The sequence below is a fragment of the Babylonia areolata genome, chromosome 9 (genome assembly GCF_041734735.1).
Source record: "Babylonia areolata isolate BAREFJ2019XMU chromosome 9, ASM4173473v1, whole genome shotgun sequence".
NCBI classification, from domain to species: Eukaryota; Metazoa; Mollusca; class Gastropoda; order Neogastropoda; family Buccinidae; genus Babylonia; species Babylonia areolata.
In genome coordinates this window covers 10,204,633-10,224,809 of record NC_134884.1, presented here as the reverse complement: position 1 = coordinate 10,224,809, position 20,177 = coordinate 10,204,633, and the positions used below count along the sequence as shown (strand labels likewise).

At 43.7% G+C, this 20,177-nt stretch overlaps 1 protein-coding gene across 2 annotated transcripts in view; it reads left to right on the top strand.

Moving 5' to 3' along the window:
- LOC143286047 (ATP-dependent DNA helicase Q4-like) overlaps window positions 1-19,380 on the top strand; it is a 188,703-nt gene extending 169,323 nt beyond the window's left edge. Inside the window, exon 23 of one of the 2 annotated variants that reach the window (XM_076593582.1) lies at window positions 18,290-19,380. In XM_076593582.1, the coding sequence (XP_076449697.1) occupies window positions 18,290-18,529 (240 nt within the window). In that variant the 3' untranslated portion in view covers window positions 18,530-19,380. Of the gene's footprint in view, window positions 1-18,286 lie in introns of both variants that reach the window. The other variant, XM_076593581.1, reaches the window with a different exon arrangement.
- Window positions 19,381-20,177: the final 797 nt, after the last annotated feature.

The window sequence follows — 20,177 nt, the reverse complement described above, 5'->3', positions numbered from 1 at the left end:
AAAATAAAAATTAAAAAAAAGGTCTGATGATTCGTGGAGCTGAAAATACCACACTGACAGCCGCCGGTCGAAAGACAGATGGGACCGTTCTGTTCCTTCACTTGCAGTTTGGAAATTCAGTGGTGGCCGAAATCCCTGGAGACTTTCGTTGAAAATGAAGTCACGGCTTGCTCTTTCTCAGAGTGGCCTCCATTCTGTTCAGTGTCGAACTTTTTTTTTCTTTTGATGATTGCGAAAATGACAGAGGGGAAAAGGGACACACTTTGACTGGTCAGCGTTTCATGAGGGTTTTTTTTGTTTTTGTATTTTTGGTGGGTGGATGTGTGTTGGGAGAAGTCATTCTTTTTGGAAGATGAATTTTAAAACTTAAAGCAGTTGGTGAAGAAATCTGGTCTCCGTAGAGAGCAGAGGTTGACGTGAAATATGCTATCGACGTGGATCATGGTGGGAGGAAGCTTCGTCAGTCAGCCATGATTTGTCAAATCATAATATGATATATACAGCTTGAGGATTTACCTTCCTGACATTGAAGTCTTTTTATCCTGGTATCATGGGCTTTGTGTCCCTTTCTGAATGGGGTATCTCCCGCTCTTTCTTTTACTCTCTCTCTCTCTCTCTTTCTCTCCATTCACACTGGACACGTCTACAGCTATGTAACTGACACCCACTGACATCTTCATGTTGACCCACCCACCCCCCACCCCCACTCCCCATCCTCCCTACCCTCTACCCTAATTCTGGTAGATGAAGCGTCAATAGGTCACACCTACCACTAGCAGTCCATGATTGGCCACTATATAATGGAAATCCTGTCACTCACACGATGTGAATCTCCCGAGGTTTTCAGACAGTGCCTCGCTTCCTGACGACCAGGACTTAACGAAGTAGACAGCACTTAATCAAGCAGACAGCAGTTCTGGATTTTTTTTTTTTTTAAAGAAAGAAAAAAAGTCTGATGATTCGTGGAGCTGAAAATATCATAACACGTCACTGACAGCCGCTGGTTCAAAGACAGACGGGACTGTTCTGTTCCTTCACTTGCAGTTAGGAAATTCAGTGTTGGCTGAAATCCCTGGAGACTTTCGTTGAAAATGAAGTCATCACGGCTTGGCTCTTTCTCAGACTGACCTACTTTTTGTCCGGTTTAGCGGTTCTTGTGTGTCTTGGGGTTGTTCTTTCCAAAGGGTACGTTTAAAACTCCGTGAAAATGGTGCAGAAATGGGAGGCAAGTTTGAATTGAAATATATTGTCACGTGGATCATGTTCAGAGGATGCATCATCAGTCGGCCATGATGATTTGTCAGATCATTTTATAGTATACAGTGTGATATGTCCAACAACGAAATTATCTTGTCCTTGTGTCATGGGCTTCGTGTGTTTTCTCCACAGTCTCTCTCTCTCTCTCTCTCTCTCTCTCTCTCTCTCTCTCTCTCTCTCTCTCTCTCTCTGTGTGTGTGTGTGTGTGTGTGTGTGTGTGTGTGTGTGTGCTTCTCTTCTGTATTAGTTATTACAGTCTGTCTGTCTGTTTTACTGTCTGTATCTGTATGTCTGCCTGTCTCTCTCTCTCTCTCTCTCTCTCTCTCTCTCTCTCTCTCTCTCCCTTTCTTTCTTCCTTTCTTTCTTTCTTTCTCTGATTCATCGTTTTCAGTAAAACTTCAAAGGATGTGTCCTTTTTAACCAGTCCGAGCTGTCAGATAAGCTCATACATAATTCATCGTTTAAAAAAAAACCAACAACTGAAAAACAAACAAAAAACAACATCAAAGGATGTGACTTTTTTTTTTAACTTGTCCCAGCTGTCAGACGAGCTCACACATACACAAACACACACACACACACATACACTGACTGAAACCATTTATTGTCAGATTAACTGTTTGTTGTACTGACACACACACACACACACACACACACACACACACACACACACACACACACACACAAGTAGAAAGAGAGACACAAACACGAGACTGACGGACAGACACAGAGAGATGAAAAGACTCGTCGAGTGTCTTGTAATCCTTATCTTTTTCTCACTGTTCCAGTGGACGAGCTTTTGTTGCTTACAGGAGATTCGCGTGCAGCGTGTAATTCGGCCTTTGAAGAGCTAGTTGAATTGGACCCGCTTGGGAAATGTCGACGTTTACTAGTCCTTTCGGGAAATTGTCGGATGACTGCTTGGAAATCAAACGAACATGTTTTGTTGTTGGTTTGTTTTTTTGTGTGTTTTTTTTTTTTTTGTTTTTTTTTTGGGGGGGGGGGGGGGGGGGTTAAACACACTATCGAAAACCGCCTATCATTCAGCCATTTTATTGAAAATAACTTTGTGTCACAACAGATGTATCTGTGTCACCAGCTTTCAGCGCCACCCCCCACCCCTCCCTTTTTTTTCTTTTTTTTTTTTTTTTGTTGTTGTTGTTGTTGTCTGCGTGTATGTTTGTTTACTTGTGAAAGTGGACTTTTTCTACAGGATTTTGGCAAGGGGCAACTCTGTTGTTGCCGCGGGTTCTTAAAAGTGTGCTAAGTGCATGCTGCACACGGGACCTTTCTTTATTGTCTCATCGAATGCCTAGCGCCCAGACCACCGCTCAGGGTCTAGTGAGGGGGGTGAAAATCCCGGACAGTACGCAGGACTCCAACCCGTGCACACAGGCTTCCTAGCTCGGGGCGTTAAACCAGTCAGATGGCAGCCATCCAGACAGACTGGGGAGAGAAAGAGAACGTGTAGGATTAATATTTTCATGTTATCATCCACCTCTTGTGATTTCGCTGATTCGAACAAATGTTTATTTTCCAATTAGGGGTACTGGGAAATTGTCTCTTTTTTCTTTTTGTTTTACGAAACATACTGCGTTTAATAGCCGCACAACGAAGATAGTGGTGGCAAACTGACCAGCTACCGACTGGTTAAAGCTGAGGGGATTGGGTTCGAATCCCAGTCACGGTGTTTTGTGGGTGAAGGGTGAAGATTTTTCAATCTCCCAGGTCAACAGATGTGCAGATCTGCTAGTGCCTGACCCCCCGCCGTGTGTGTACACACGCAGAAGATCAGATTCATTTGTTAAAGATCTCATTATCCAAGTCAACGTTCGGTGGATAATGGACGTACCCAGCATGCACACAACCGAAATCAGGGTATGGCTGCCTACATGGCGGGGTAAAAACGATCATGCACGCAAAAGCCCGCGCGTACATACGAATGAACGTTAAGTTGCAGCCCACGAACGCAGAAGAAGAAGAGCTGCGAGAAATCTGATTTGAACAACTATTATCTCAGCTTCGTTATTACATTGATTGTTGACCGCTACTAGTAGCTGCTGCTGAAAGAGGGACTGTGTTGTCGAATGATGCGTTGATTGACAAGAACGGATCCCCCCCCGCCCGCCCCCTCCCACACACACACACCTCCACACACACACACACACACACACACTCCCCCCTCCCTCAGACATGCGCACACATTCGTACACATGCGCACACTAAGGGAGATAAACAGTTTACACACACACACACACACGCACGCACGCACTTGCATGCTAGTTGTCTGAAATCACCTTTTAAATTGAACACACACGTGAATGCCAGCTGCCTTTTACAGCTGGGATATGTAACTCGTAAGCAAACAAAGAAAAACTTTTTTATCTGCAGCTCATCGCTGTAAAAACGAGGTTTAACACTTTCCAGTGACGTGCGAATGTCTGTTGACTGACCGTCAAACTGTCAGCACTGTGGATTCACGTGATGTATGGTTTGTTTCCGTGGTAAACCCGGGCCTTATCACTACACTCAAGAGCAGCGAAGTGCGCTGATGGTGATATAGTTCTATGCTGTTGTGGGGGATGCAAGCGTCTGAATTCCAACACAGTGAAATAGGGTTGATTCAAAAATCATGCTCGCACAGATACGATCGCATATCCGTGTATGACAGTGACTTTTTAAAAACGTCACTATATCTCCGCCAACTGAGTGACAGCGACTGTTTAAAAACGTCACTATATCTCCGCCAACTGAGTGACAGCGACTGTTTAAAAACGTCACTATATCTCCGCCAACTGAGTGACAGCGACTGTTTAAAAACGTCACTATATCTCCGCCAACTGAGTGACAGTGACTGAAAACGTCAGTATATCTCCGCCAACTGAGTCACTTTCTTGTGGGGATGCCTGGGTTTCTTTCCGCGTGAATAGTATCCCCATACTGGAAATTCTATGCTCAAAATGTTCTCTTATCTTCCGCTCTCTTTGTTTCTGGCTTTTTCCTTTTCTTTCTGCCGTCTCTTCCTTTCTTGTTATGTGCTTCTCTTGTCCAATCGCCGACTTGTTTTTTTTCCCCAGAAAGCCTTGAACAGTTTCTGCCTTTTCCTGGCCGTGGTAGCTGCACACTCTTATTGTGTTGTATCATTTTTTGCACCTTGGACATGTGAGCTGCCCGATGACAATTTGTGGTTTTGTATGCCTTTTATGTTAGGTTTTGTGTATTGTGTATGATTATGTTTATCTTCAGGTCAGTTCTTTTTTTATTCTTCAATCTTCTGAAGAAAAATTGACGGAACGGTCAAGGTCAGATGTGCATAGATGTGATTGTACTTGCGCCAGATTTTCTCTTTCCATGTGTGTGTGTGCGCGTGTGCGTGTGTGTGTGTGTTTGCGGGACTGGTATCTACAGTGTTTCAGCCTTGATTTGATCCTGTGCCATCGGCTGGGCTTCAAGCAACGAAGATCAATTTTATTCCATCAAGGAATTAAAAAAGCATGTTAAATATAATAAAGATATAAACAACAATTACCAAGACCAAAGAAAAAAAATTAGCAGTTGTCGATACCATTATGACTTCAATCAAAAACCATTTCGATGTTTAGAGTACCGCAGTCTGCTGCAGAAGGCATTGGCAAAACGAACATAATTGACAGCGAGTCTGGGCGAAACTCCCGATGGCAAAACGCGAGAAGGGGAACTGACGCACCGGGTTGGAGTGGCTACCCTGAGCAGTGGCTTGTACGGGTTTTGGTTTCCATGGAAACGACGTGGACAAACGGGAAGGGAAGCCATCGTGAAAGATGGGATGTGTGGCAATAAGTCGTCCTGCTGTTGGCAATTTTTCTCTCCGCAAGTACAGTGTCTGCGCGGAATGATTATCACAGCTCTGGCTCTGCTCCACTCCGTGAGTCAAATAAATCTCTTTTCGTTGGTATTATTACCTGAGACGGAGAGGGGGGGGGGGGGGGGCGTGAATAAAGATTGAGCACAGAGAAGTTGTGTGACTGCCCGCACAAAAGACCTCTCTCTCTCTCTCTACACCACCCCTCACCCCCTGCATTCTCGCCGCACTACCAAGCCCCGCCCCCTGACCTCCTCCCCTCCCCCTCCTTCCACCCCTATTCCCTCGAGTCTTATTTCACACCTCACGTTTTTTTGTTGTTTTTTTTGTTTTGTTTTGTTTTTTAACGGACTCTCTTCATTGGAGGGAAGGAAAGGCTTCTTTAGAAACAAACTGGTGGATAAAGCGACTCTTCTTGTAAATAAGTGAAGTCTTATTTCACAGCACACTTCTTCTTTTTTTTAACAAACTTTCTCCAATTGAGGGGGGAAAGCTACTTAAGTAAACAAACTGGTGAATTAAATTTCAAAGCGAGATATAAAAAAAAAATTAAAAAAGGGTGGGCTGGGGGGCGGGGGGGGGGGGGGGGGGGGGACCAACTGGAACAGTACAGGCTCACCCAATTTAGGAGTCTGGGGAAGGCGAAGGGAAGACATGGTAAAACATGGTAAACAACCAGGAGAAAGAAAGGGAGATAATTGAACAAGGGTGGGGAGGGGAGGGGGGAGGAAAGAGAAAGCAGTTCGCAGGGCTTCACCGTCTGGCCAGCAGACAGTGGCAAGGGTGAGTAATTCTGTACAGGAAATGACCCAGACCCACAGGCCCTGTGGCAGAGATAAAACAGGGTGGTGGGTGACAGGGCATCATAGTCCGCCCCAGATAGAAGTCAGTGAACGAGACCGGAAAAACCTTTTAGGGAACTCTTGTTCGGAGTACTGATTTCTCAGAAACCGTTGATTGTTTATTCCGCGAAATGATAATCATAGCTCTGGCACTGCTTCATGTATCTTTTTTTTCTTTTCGTTGGCATCATTGTGTGGATTTATCCAACCCCATTCTCCGTCTGTCTGTCTCTCTGTCTGTCTCTCTGTCTCTCTTTCTCTGTCTCTGTCTCTGTCTGTCTCTCTCTGTCTGTCTCTCTCTCTCTCTCTCTCTCTCTCTCTCTCTCTCTCTCTCTCTATATATATATATATATATATATATATATATATTGTCAACAGCAGCTGGTTGATGTGGGAGCTATTTTGTGGATGACTCTAACAGAAGTAAAAACACGACACATTTACAAGTTACGCATCTGAATAGACTGCGCAGGCTGAATCAAATTCGAAAATAAATGTTTTCAAGAATCAGGTTTGTCATGGTCATCATCATCGTTGCCATGTCTTATGCTGAGTTACGGTAATGTGCGATATGTGCAAGAATACTCTGTGTCGCCTCCTTCTTCCTCTTCTCCGGAACATACATTTCTTCTTTTGCAATCTTTGGCTGCAATTCCCCTCCTTCACTCGAATGTAGCAATGGGTTTTTATGTTGTATGACCGTTTAACCCCTCTGTGTAGGCAGCCATACCCCGTTTTGGGGGGTAAATCATAATTTGGGATCTTGAAGGCAAAGTGACTATTAGACAGAGGAACAGGATCTCGGGAACTTTAATGCAAAAGTCACCACCCTAACCACTTGAGAACAGGTACAGGTATGACAGACACACAACGACAATGTCCATACACTATCTTCCCCTCTTGTTTCCACTCTGTCCATTCACAGACGGATCGTCCGTGGCTCGTCAGTCAGGACAGTCCACACACCTTCTCCCCACGGGACCAAGAAAATCCTTGTTCTGATGGTTGCTTGGCCTCCATTCTTGGTAGTCAAGAGACAAATCAGTGCCCACCCAGGAGAAAACAGAAGATCCCCCACCCCTCACCCCCACCCCCAGAGTCTGGGATTCCAGTCGTGAACAGCCGTGTCTTTTCATTTACGTCTTTGGTGGTAGTGGTCTGCGGGTGTTCCAAGTTCAAATCGAGAACCTTTTTTTTCACTTCTGGAATAGCATGAGACGTGAAACCAAGACCCCATATGTAGTAATAGCAGGTGCCCCATGACACACTTAGGCACACACACACACACACACTCTCTCTCTCTCTCTCTCTCTCTCTCATTCATTCACTCATTCACATTCACGCAAATGACGGCAACAAAAGCGATGTTTTATTCCCGGTGATGTGTGGAGAAAGATCTAGGTCGCGCGTTTACACCAGACACATTCCCAAGTGGATCAAACTTTATCGTAAAGGAGCAGTCTTGCTCGGAACAAGAAAGTCAGCAGTTGATATTGTTTTGTTTGGATGCAAGGTTTTGAATTGACAAGTTAATTTTATCTTGATTTTCAGATGTTTTTGTGTGTTGTCTATGGGGTTTTTTTTGTTCGTTTTTGTGCCCTTTGTTTGAAAGGAAAGTATAAACAGATCTAAAGTGATTCCATTGTCTTCAAAGCAGAGGGAGATGGCTTAAAAAGCGAAATAGCACACAGAAAGAGAAAAAAGAATGAATGGGCAAATCTGTAAACGAATATCTCATTATTGCTTGTATTAGCCACTGTGGAGAGACAGAGGAATCGATCGCATCAAACATACCATTGTATCAATCCCATAAGTTTTATCCATCACATCTGAACCTTTTTTTGAACGTCATTTAAACGCTTTTTGGTATCACGTGGTCTCCTGTCTTTCACCACATGTGAAAGAGAACGTTGTTACTGTTCTTGGCTTGGGAGGTAAGCTTATTTCGACATGTTGCCTTTGTCAATTCATCCAAAAAGAAATCTCTGTTGATATCTTACACGAAGTCGCTTTTGTGTGAATAGTAGAGGGAGAGAGGGGAGATGAAAAGAAAGAGAGGGGGAGGGAGGAAAAGAAAGACTTGTAAGAAAGAGAGATAGGAGGGAGAGGAAAAGAGAGGGAGGGGGAGGGAGGAAAAGAAAGACTTGTAAGAGAGAGAGGGGGAGAGGAAAAGAGAGGGAGGGGGAGGGAGGAAAAGAAAGACTTGTAAGAGAGAGAGGGGGAGAGGAAAAGAGAGGGAGGGGGAGGGAGGAAAAGAAAGACTTGTAAGAGAGAGAGGGGGAGAGGAAAAGAGAGAGGCGGATGGAGGAGAAGTTATGCTCGTAAGAGAGAGGGGGGGGGGAGAAGAAAGAGATAGGGAGGAAGGAAAAGAAAGACTCGTAAGAGAGAGGGGTGGGGGGAGGAAAAGAGTGAGGGAGAGGGAGGAAAAGAAAGACTTGTAAGAGAGAGAGGGTGGGAGAGAAAAAGATAGAGAGCGGGAGGAAGGAAAAGAAAGACTTGTGAGAGAGAGAGGGGGGGGGGGCAGAGAGGAAAAGATAGAGAGGGGGAGGGAGGAAAAGAAAGACTTGTAAGAGAGAGAGGGGAGGGGGGAGGAAAAGATAGAGAGAGGGAGGGAGGACAAGGAAGGCTTGTAAGAGAGTGGGAGGGGGCAGAAGAAAAGAAAGAGAGGGGGAGGGAGGAAAAGAAAGGCTCGGGCCTCAACGTAACGTAATGTATTGGCTTTTGCCCGAGCCTGTTTGTCCAGCGAGGATCACAGACTGTGATCTTTGTTTTCTGATATTAAGGGCCGCGTGTGCCAAACTGATAACGTTCATCGCAGATGACTGTTTTCTCTCACTTCCTCTCCCACGCCCCCTTATCCCTCACTCCCACCCACCCACCCACGTACGTACATGCATACACCTTTGTAAGTTTGTAAATATTGTCGATGGCAAACTTTAACGTTGACATTTTCTCGGCATCTACATGAGGCATAGGAACCAAACTTGGCAGGGTGGTGGATATGAGTAAGACATTTATAGTCACTCCCTTCATGACGATAATAATGGTGAGCAGGTTGAGAGGTCAAAGTCAAGGTCATTATTTGGCAAAATAGAAATAAGTTTGAAAGAGATCACATCTTATAGCTGTTATATCTATTTTTAATCAAACTTGGTGGTTTTGTGACTGTTCATAGGTACACAATGATCCCAAAAGAAATTCAGTATCAGAGGTTAAAGATCAAGGTCACAACATGGCTTGTGATATTGATAAGAAACGTTTCGAGAGGCAAGAGAGAGATCTTGCAGATAATCTTTATCAAACTTGGTACAATGATTGGTCACGGTGAAAACAAACCCTGTGTAAAGAACCAGAGGTCAAAGGTCACAACATGACGTACTGGGGAAATGTACAAACATGATAGAATTTGGGCTTTTCATTCGATTTTCATGTAGCAAGACATACCATGTCGTGATTTATTTTGGCCATCAATGCAGTGTAAATTTAGAGGTGAAAGTCAATTACAGAACATTATGCCTTTTTTTCTTAACAGATTGTCTGTTTTTTAAGTGCGGTTGTTGTTTTTTTGTTTTTGTTGTTGTTGTTTTTTGTTGTTGTTTTTTCATGATTACTTTGATTAAGCGTGCATCACACGTGGGTCTTGGAGGCCTTGGGCCTCCCCCCCCCCGACCCCTCACCCCCCTCCTCTCTCTCTCTTTTATCTGTATCTTGCAGCTACGTAAACGCGGCTGGTGCCGGTATTTTGTGGCAGAGACAGAGACGGGGGAGGGGGAGAGGCGGTGAGAGAGCATGACGCGAAACTAAAACCAACACAACAACATACCACCACCAACAACGCAACAGCACACCATCACCACTAACGACAACCCGAATGAACTGAGAATAAGCACTTTCCTCACAATAACAACACTTCACCACCACCACCACCACCAAAATAAACAGAACAGCCTGATTCCTCACAACAGCAACGCAAAAAGACCACCAGCAGCACAACAGCAGCAACAACGAACAACAGCAGCAGTGGTCATCATTATCCGGTCTGGGCGTTGTTCAGCATCAGCAGCAGAGAAAAGATACACCCTGGATCCAGAGAGAAGATGACAATTTAGTCGTGATGGAAGGGCACAAAGACGTGCAGCATAAGTTTGTATATTGTCGCCGACGATCCACTCACAGCTGATGTTGTGTGACGGTGTAGTTTGGTTTTGCTTTGAGTGGTTTCTCTTCTCTTCAAGCTTCCATTGTTCGTATTCTCTGCTGCATGCATAGCGACCATCTGTCTCTTCTTCAGGGTGGCATAGTGTGGGATGGGGTGGCGTGCTGTAGTATGGTGTGGCGTTGTGTGGTTGGGCTGTGGCATGATGTGGTTGCGCTGTTGTAGCGTTGTATCGGTGTAGCGCATGTATGGTCGGGCTTGTAGCTGGTGTGGTGTAGCGATGGTGTGGCTGGTGTCTGGCGTGGTGTGGTATGGTTATGGTGAGGCGTGGTTGTATGGTAGGCATGGTGTGGTGTGGTGTTGCGTGGTGTGGTGTGGAGGCGTGGTGTGGTATGGTATGGTGTGGTGTTGCGTGGTGTGGTGTGGTGTGGTGTGGAGGCGTGGTGTTGGTATGGTATGGTGTATCGTGGTTTGGTGTGGTGTGGCATTGTATGGTAGGCGTGGTGTGGTGTGGTGTTGCGTGGTGTGGTGTGGAGGCGTGGTGTTGGTATGGTATGGTGTATCGTGGTTTGGTGTGGTGTGGCATTGTATGGTAGGCGTGGTGTGGTGTAGCGTGGTTTGGTGTGCTGTGTTGTGGTATGGTATGGCTTGATGTGGCGTGGTGAGTGGTGTGGTATAATGAGGTGTGCCGTGGTATGGTATGGCATGGTGTGGCGTGGTATGGTATGGCTTGATGTGGCGTGGTGAGTGGTGTGGTATAATGAGGTGTGCCGTGGTATGGTATGGCATGGTGTGCCGTGGTATGGTGAGTGGTGTGGTATAATGAGGTGTGCCGTGGTATGGTATGGCATGGTGTGCCGTGGTATGGTATGGCATGGTGTGCCGTGGTATGGTGAGTGGTGTGGTATAATGAGGTGTGCCGTGGTATGGTATGGCATGGTGTGGCGTGGTATGGTGAGTGGTGTGGTATGATGAGGTGTGCCGTGGTATGATATGGCTTGATGTGGCGTGGTGTGGTATGATGAGGTGTGCTGTGGTATGATATGGCTTGATGTGGCTTGGTGAGTGGTGTGGTATGATGAGGTGTGCTGTGGTATGGTACGGCTTGGTGAGGCGTGGTGAGTGGTGTGGTATAATGAGGTGTGATGTGGTATGATAAGGCTTGGTGTGGCGTGGTGAGTGGTTGTGACGGGCAGACAAGGGCCTCCAAACACACGTAGACATCAGTGGCACAGAGCAGAGTGACGGCCTGGTGGGGCGGTGTGTCTGGCCTCTCCTCTCTCCGTCTGCACTGAGCCACCGTCTTCCGTGCTGCACGCATCTCGGGTGTTCTCTGCCTGTCCTGGTCTGTCTGTTCATTCCATCGAGCTCTTTTGAGGCTCAGTAATTTCTTCAGCCTGTTTTCTCTCCCTGTGTCTGTTTCTAATTCTGTCTGTCTGTCTGTCTGTCTGTCTGTCTGTCTCTCTCTCTCTCTCTCTCTCTCTCTCTCTCTCACACACACACACACACACACACACACACACACACACACACACACACACACACCACCGTCTTCTTCTTCACAAACAGGCCACCGTTTTCGTCTTTTTTTTCTTCTTCTCCATCTGGTTCATCATTCTCTATGCCCCTGTCGTTAACGCGCGCGCGCACACACACACACGCACGCACAAATCGTACGTACGTACGTACAGACGGACACGCATAGGCTAACGTAAGTGGATAAAATATTGGTTGTTTTGACATCTGCCAAATTAGGTGAAGTGCCATCAAAAGACGCGTTGTTTCTCTACTTATTTTTTCCCACAAACGCATTATGTCACTCTACCCTCAAGACAGAGACCAGCGCACACTGTAAGAACAATAGGAACAATCAACCTTAATTGAAAACAAGAAGAAAAGAAAAGCACTGTCAAAACTACATTAACACATATTGAATGACATTTGCAGAAAAACGAAATGCATTGTAATCCACCCCCTTTATCCGTATTCATCAGTGTTACAGACACTCCCAATGAAAAAACAACAAACAAAACCAAAAAAGTGGATTTCTTAAACATTCTTCACACGATGTTTCTTCCTGTCTGATTTAATGGCTCTGTGTGTGTGTTTGTATGTGTGTGTGTGTGTGTGCGTCTGTATGTCCGCTATTTGTGTGTGTGTTTGTGAACAAATTTGGATTGGTTAAAAAGAGAAAAAAGCAACAACTCCAAAGCACAACCAGAGGAGCGCGCGCACACACACACACACACACTCTCTCTCTCTCTCTCTCTCTCTCTCTCTCTCCAAAGCGACCAAAACAAAACAAACAAAAAAAATCGATCAATGCAAGAAACATAACGGCACCGTCCCTTAACCACCCCACCACGTGTTCCTTTATTTATTTATTTATTCATTCATTTTCGACGGGGATGGTTGCATGTTTTCAATCTGTCATTGTTGGCCATGTAACCCAATTTTTCACCAATCAGCGGGCTTTTTTTATTCGTTTACTTCAGAACCGAAAACACATCAAACAAGTTCATCAACAGTGGAAAAATGCCATCGCCTACATTGTTATTTCATGTTTCCATGGCACTTTTCTCGTTTCCTGTCCATTTGCAGGTAACTGTACACCGACTACACAAAAAGTGTTGATGGATGAACTTAGGAATTATGGGATTGATGGATGAAAGAAGAAGGATTTTTTTAAAGTCCATCATCAGTGTGTAGTCGTGCTCCCATCGCCTAGCTGGCTGGCTGCTGTTCATCTGGAGATAGGTAGATAGATGTGTGTGTGTGTGATTGCCTTTATTTTCCATTTCATGTTTATGATTTAAACAATCCTCGGGTAGCCTCTCAAGGCTTCATCAGCGCGTGTTTTTTGTTGTTGTTTTTTGTTTGTTTGTTTGTTTTTTGTTGTTGTTTTTTTCAAAGATAAGCATCTGCTCCTTTTCTTTTATAAAGAGCAGATGTGGTGTTGCTGTGTCTGGATTAGTGTTGCTGTATCGGGATTAGTCTGCGCGCTTTGACACCTCCTGTCCAGCTACTCTCTGCTTTGTGAGATAGCCACATTCGTCTGTTTGTTTGTTTGTTTTACGTCTTCACAATTGCTACATGGCTGCACACCAGTTAATCTAACGGTCACGGAAATGCGTTGATAAAACCTAATACAACAACAGGAGCAGCAACAACGACAACAACAATAATAAGTTAATCTTATGGTTACGAAAAGATATGAGATAAAACTACTACTACTAAATTAGATCAAACTACCGCATTTACAACAACAATAATGATTTTATCTTATTCTTATGAATTAAACTACAGTGGTTACAAGAAGTTGATCTTATGATTACGAAAATGACATAATGTAAAACCACTACTATTACAACAACAAATGACAAAGACAACAATAAGATCTTAATCTTACGGTTACGAAAATACGTTGAATAAGCCCATGACGATTACAACAAAAGCAAATTAATCTTATCGTTACGAAATAGAGATGTGTGTACGTGCTTTTGTATGAGTGTGACGTCGAAAGGAAACGTCTTGCGAACACTGAACTCAATCCACACACGTGGGGTGATTTCCGTGACCCAGGGAGGCAGGTAAAGAGAGATAATGATTCAGTGTCACACACGACAACGAGATCAGGTCACTCTGACTCCGGATATTATGGCGCAGCCAGGAAATGGAACCCCATGCCAGCAGTCCGGGGTTCGTGAGAGCTTTGCGAAAGTAAACCTCTCATCACGCACCTTACAGCGCTCTTGTTTTTCTTTCTTTTTTTGTGTGTTTCTCTTTGCAGTTGTTTGTTTTGATATCATCAGAGTGCGGCTCACATAGCACACACGATGTTACTGTCGCCCCTCTGTCTCTGGCTGTCTCTCTTCCTTCTTATCTTAGACGAAAATCAACCTTTTTTTTTTTTAATGTAAAAGAGGAAAATACGTCTCTCTCTCTCTCTCTCTCTCTCTCTCTCTGTGTGTGTGTAAGTGTGTGAGCATGTGCACGTGCCTGTGTACATGTTGTGTGTTTGCGTGCAGGGCGAATATATCACCATGTGTGCGGGCTTTTTGTATTTGTCATCTTTGTTGGGGGGAATCAAAAGTAGCAAACAAAACGCACAAAAAAGAGAAACAAGAGAGGCAAAGGTTTCACAACTCACGAATGACACAGTTAGAAAATGAATAAAATTTTTGATTGTTAAAATGTGTCCTGTATTTGTTATTATAAAGATTCAGGTTATATATAAAAAATAAATAAATAAAAAAAGGCATGAGAGCAGAATCGAACCAAGCATGTTCGGGTGGAAAGAAATTGTCAGTCACAGCGCTATTATGGATCGACTCATAACATTCAAAAATTAACTTTTAAGCATGGTTTTTTTGTGTTTTTTTGGGTTGTTTTTTTTTTACAGTGTGATAAATCGATTGTGGTATTCGAATTGTTAACGCTGTTTAAATCATGTTATTTTGGTTTATCTCCGGCATTTAAAAAATTCTTTGAAGTCTGCGGTAAAGGAGACATTGCCATCCCCTCAAGCGCACTGCAACATTTCGCCGTTTTCTTTTGATCTAGATATGTTAGGCAGGTTTATTAACAATCGCCGGGAAACTACGACACGGTTGATCCAATTTCTCTTTTATGTTCATTCTAGTTTATTTAGTATCCACTTTAGATTATTCATATGTAGTAAACACCTTGATGATGTAGTTTGTGTCACTGTATGTGTTTTGTCCAGAATTTGTTTTTCTTTTCTTTTAGTTGTGAACAAGAAAAACGAGGTCATGCCGTCTTCTTACTGAACATAGCCTGCGTTCCTGCAATATGAAACGGTGATTGGGTGTTTTTGGAATCCGGAACGAGCCTCAACGAAATAAACCGTTAATGATCCGAAAATATGGCTTAATTCGGGAGACTTACAACCTATTATTGGTATGACTGTGAAGATTTTTTTTCTACTGTTTAAGCCAAATCTGGTATTGGCAGACAAAGTATTTCCAGAGAAAATGGCAATGTTAAAGTTTATCCTGGACACACACACACACACACACACACACACAAAACAAACAAACCTGAACACTTGGTTTTAACATACACAAGTGAGTCAAAAACAAAGATTCTTTTGCTTAGTTCTCTGAATCGTCTTTCCTTTTTGACTCACTTGTGTAAAGAAAGTGAGTCTATGTTTTAACCCGGTGTTCGGTCGTCTTTGTGTGAGTGTGTGTCTGTGTGTCCGTGATAAACTTTAACATTGCCATTTTCTCTGCAAATACTTTGTCAGTTGACACCAAATTTGGAATAAAAATAGGAAAAATTCAGTTCTTTCCAGCCATCTTGTTTAAAACAATATTGCACCTCTGGGAGGGGCACAATTTTTTTTTTTTAAAGAAGCCAAATTATATGCAAACTGAATTTACTGTTATATTTATATTTTTTTCTTATTTTCTAAACTTGGCACTTTGATCTGATATTCTGACACAACAAGAGCAGTCATATCATTTTTTGTTCAAACAGGAACTTCTTTTGCTAAGCATGGAAGTCATGTTTCTGGTGCATGTCTTTGCTGCAGATAGTAAAAAAGAGAAATTAATCTGTAATTAATGCTAGGGGGGTTAATTTGCTTTAAACTGATTTTTCTCATCTTAAACATTACATTTTGAAATTATACTCAATACATAAAAAGCTTGTGTGTTTTGCTCTTAGTATACAGGGCTTTCACTATGTTCATTCGCCCAAGTGATCTTTTTCGGAAAATACTAAAATCAATACTACGAGTGGACTTCATTGATCTATTGGCTGAGCCCTGAAGGTCATGGGCAAAAATCAACTGTGTACACATATTTATACATATTCAAAGCGCGTGTTCATATTCTTCGCGAACGCGAACGACGGCATTTTGTTTCAAGTTGTTGACCTGCCCGTTCAATCCTATATTCAATGGACAATACACGATAACATGTGATAAAAAAAATTGGAGGAGATACTTAAATATTTATTCAGAGAAAGATTTATGAACGCCTCATCACCTACTGGATTATGCCCCAAACTGCCATAAAAATATCCATAGAATCAGTCGGAATTCACAGTTAAAAATAACAAACTATGAGTGTTAATACCCTTGATGAAACGTAAAAATTTCCAGTCTTGACTTTTCTGAAAATGAAGTCCTTTTCACTTCATACGAGGTTTAGAAGTACTTGTACTTGGCTCTACATGTTATTAGTTTAACAAAATACTCAATTTTCATATCAACTTAAAACTATAAAACTAGAATGAACATAAAAGAGAAATTGAATCGACCGTGTCGTACATTCCCGGCGGGTGTAAGTAAACTTGTACATCTATCTAGATCCAGAGAAAACGGCTAAATGTTGCAGTGTGATTGCGGCGATAGCCACGTCTCCTTTATCGCAAACAGTTTCTTCTCACCCGAACACGCGGGGGTCGAATCTGCCGTCAGGACTTTTTTTTTTTCTTCTTTTTTTCTTTTTTTTTTTTTTAACCCGAAGCTTTATAATAACAAACACAGAACACATTTTAACGATTAGATTTTTTTAAAGTGTATCACAATTGAGCCTCTCTTGTTTTTCGTGTATTCACTTGTGTATTTATCTATTCATTTATTTGTTTTCCCCTTTTATTCTCTTTCTTTTTCTGTTTCACAAATCAAACCGGTCAAACTGCTCTTGTCACCCAAACGTTCAGTTGCAGACACATACACTGGTGTGACTGCCCGTTCGTACCCCGTTTGCTTTTACCCCGGGGTAAAATTTGTCTCGCCAACATAAAACCCGGGGTCTACGTAGACAAGCCTGAAATGTCTTTAACAATTCAGAACTGATCCCCTAGTTGGATTTTACCCCCACCCTCACCCCCCTCTAATGGACTGGGGGGTCATTCAAGGCAAGCTTGAAATAAACCCCAATGAGAATGAATACGGGCTATCAAAGTATAGCTTCCCCACGTTTACTTCCATTAAGCTATGATGGAGAGGAGGGGTGGGGTCTGTAGAGGCTATCCCAGAACGATGCATCCCCTCTTCCTTTTTCAACACCTTTATTAAGCAGGATAAATACGGCCACACACGTAAAATTCCACTCATGTATACCAGTGAACGTGAGAGCCTTCGCCCACGAATGAAGAAAACCCGCAGAAAGGATCGATTTTCAATTGAGGTCGGGAGGGGATGGGGGCAGGGGGGTGGGGGTGGGGTTTCAAATCTCCAACAGTCACAAATAACTTCGGGATCATTCGATGTTGGCCCAAAATGACCCTGGCTTAAAAGGGTAAAACAGAAAATTTTCAGTTTAGTTTCTTTTCTGTTTTTTTAAATTGATGAATGTTTTGCATGAAATGAGAGCTGCTATCTTTTAGTATATATACCAACCCACCTTCTTGAAATAATGTGCCAATAATAGTCACATTGTAAGCATTCGGTTGGGCCCCTGCTGTCTATTCTTCAGTGGTATTTGTCACTTTAGCATTTTATACGTTTTTGTGTGGCTTTGATCAGTTTTAATCGTTGTTGTTGTTTTTTGTTTGTTGTTGTTTTTGTTGTTGTTGTTTTCCTTCTTCTTTTCGATCTTTTGTAAGGGATGATAAATCAAGCAGAAGGGTCCTCAGCACAGCCTGATCTTATTTGCCTAAAGAAGCTTAATGGTTACGATAATATTTCACGAACTGTGTTGCTGTTTTAGTGTTGTTGGTTTTGGGGGTGTTTTTTTCAGACAGTTTTGTATTTAACATAGTTTATTATTATCACTAGTGGTAGTAGTAGTAATAGTAGTAGTTAGTTGGACAGTCCTGATATGGTCCTGTGCGGTCGTTTGCACCACAAGCAACAGTGTCAAACGTCATTGATGCTAACATGGTGGTGGAAGACAGGATACACAAGACAGAAGAATACTGTATTGTTTCTAAATGAGAAACTGTGGACGTATTTGCTGACAAAATGGTGACATGTACATTAGCTCCACAGAACATGGAATCTGACCTTGCTCCCACACTCCGACAAGAACACCCATTCATAGAAAATGTAAATCCAACACAGCAAAGGTCACGTGACCCATGTTACTCTGTGCCAAGTGACCTGGACTGCATTGAACAGAAAAGGATGGGAGGAAAACAGATTATATCTAAAAAATATATATTAAAAAAAAGATAATACAATGTGTGTGTGTGTGTGTGTGTGTGTTACGCAAGCAGGACTATGACGCCTCCACGCTGTGTCAGCTGACCTCGGACGTGCAGCAGTTCATCCAGCTGTACGGCGCGGAGCACTTGCTGACGGCCCGGGCAGTGGCGCGCGTGCTGCACGGCATCGACAGTCCGCGCTTCCCGGCCACCACCTGGGGCCGCGTGCGTCGCTTCTGGCGCGCGCAGCTGCACGTGCACTTTAACGTGGTGCTGCAGGAGGCCACGAGACAGCTGCTGCGACTGCGCTGAGGTGGTGGGACGGGGTCGGGGGTGTGAGTGAGAGTCAAGACTCTCAAGATCCAAACAATTTATAGCTATATATATTTTTTACGGCATTCCATCCCGCCCACTACGACATTTTGTTCAATATTTCGATTGTACTGATGATGGGGGTGATGAAGACACTGCTACGGTGGTCCGTTTGGGTTTTGGACAAATTTACAAGGTTGTAGTCTCATGATTTTATATTCCTGTGTCAGTCAGGCCGAGAGATGCAGACACCTGCAGTATCGGTCAGCACTCCCGAAGACGCATCCGTCAAGTGGATGACCCTAAACTGTGTGGTCCCAGTCTTCCCATTTGAGACCACAGCACACTCGGTTCTGGGAAGGGGCAGGTCATGGGCCGAAAGAACCCCCCTCTGATGGGGATCGAACTTTCGTCCTTCCAGCCGTCAGTCCACAACGTTAGACACTTTGCCACTGCGGCTGGTGGTCATTTTCTGGCGTTATTTGTTTAATTTTTTAACATCACTTTGGTTTCTTTTGGACTGGTTTCACGAAAGAAATGACTGATATTCAGCCCTGAAATGGCCCACGCGTTGACAGCGGCCTGTCTTCAACAGCATGGTTTGGATTGAAGCGGGACATCTGAAAGGGGTTGTGGGAAACTCCCAGCCGTTTGCTTCCGTTAAGTTATAATGAAGAGGAATGTGGAGAGTCAGTAAAGGTTACCTCACCAGAAAGGAGGTAGTTTCCTGCTGGGTGGAGGAGGGAAAGGGGCTACCCACAAATGAAACCGGGGGTGGATCCCGGTTAGCCCAGAATGACTCCGGGGTAAAACCCAGCAGGGAGGTAGTTTGAGGCCCGTTACACCGGAACTGGGACCAGCTGGCGGATGTCTCCTACATCTTTGGGAAATATCCGTAAATTGTAATGACTTCTTTTTGTTTTGTTCGATTTTTGTGAACATTTTACTCGCTGTGTGGAAATAGTGTAGACAATATCTTGTTTTCGCTGCATTCCCATGTAACGCCAACGTCGTCGGTTTGAAGGCACAATGAATGTCAAGGTCATGAGGAACATGTGCAAAAAGTGTTTTATACCCCCCCCCCCCTCCTCCCTCTCTCTCTCTCTCTCTCTCTCTCTGGCCCCTGTGCCGAAAAAACTCATGTATAATTTTCAGATTCATGTTCGGGATGACTGCCTTGGGTTCACACGGCCGCATTTAATTCGACATCTCTTTTATAGACGACATCAGAATAAAGATAATGGAAACGGCCACATATATAGTTTAATACGAAACGGAAGGAAATTTTATTTAACATGGGAGACAACAATTATTGAAGAGGTTCCTGAACGTATTGAGATAAGGTTCAAGTTTGGTGTTTTTTTATTTTAACCGTGCATTTCCTGTGCATCATCATCGTTGAAAATGTGTGTTTTACTGCGACGCCTTGGTGTCATGTGTTGTCAGACAGTGGATGCTGTTGGTGATCAGTGCTCAGGAATCCCCCCACGGACCGACTGCCGTGGCTGTGTCAGTATGAGTAGTGTCCCCGCATTCCGGGAATTCTCTGCTAGAAATGTCCTTTGTATCGCTCTCTTTGTTTCTGGTCTGTTTCCTTTCCTTTCTGTGGCCCCTTCCTCTCTTGTTTTCTGCCGAGCTGGCCCATTCT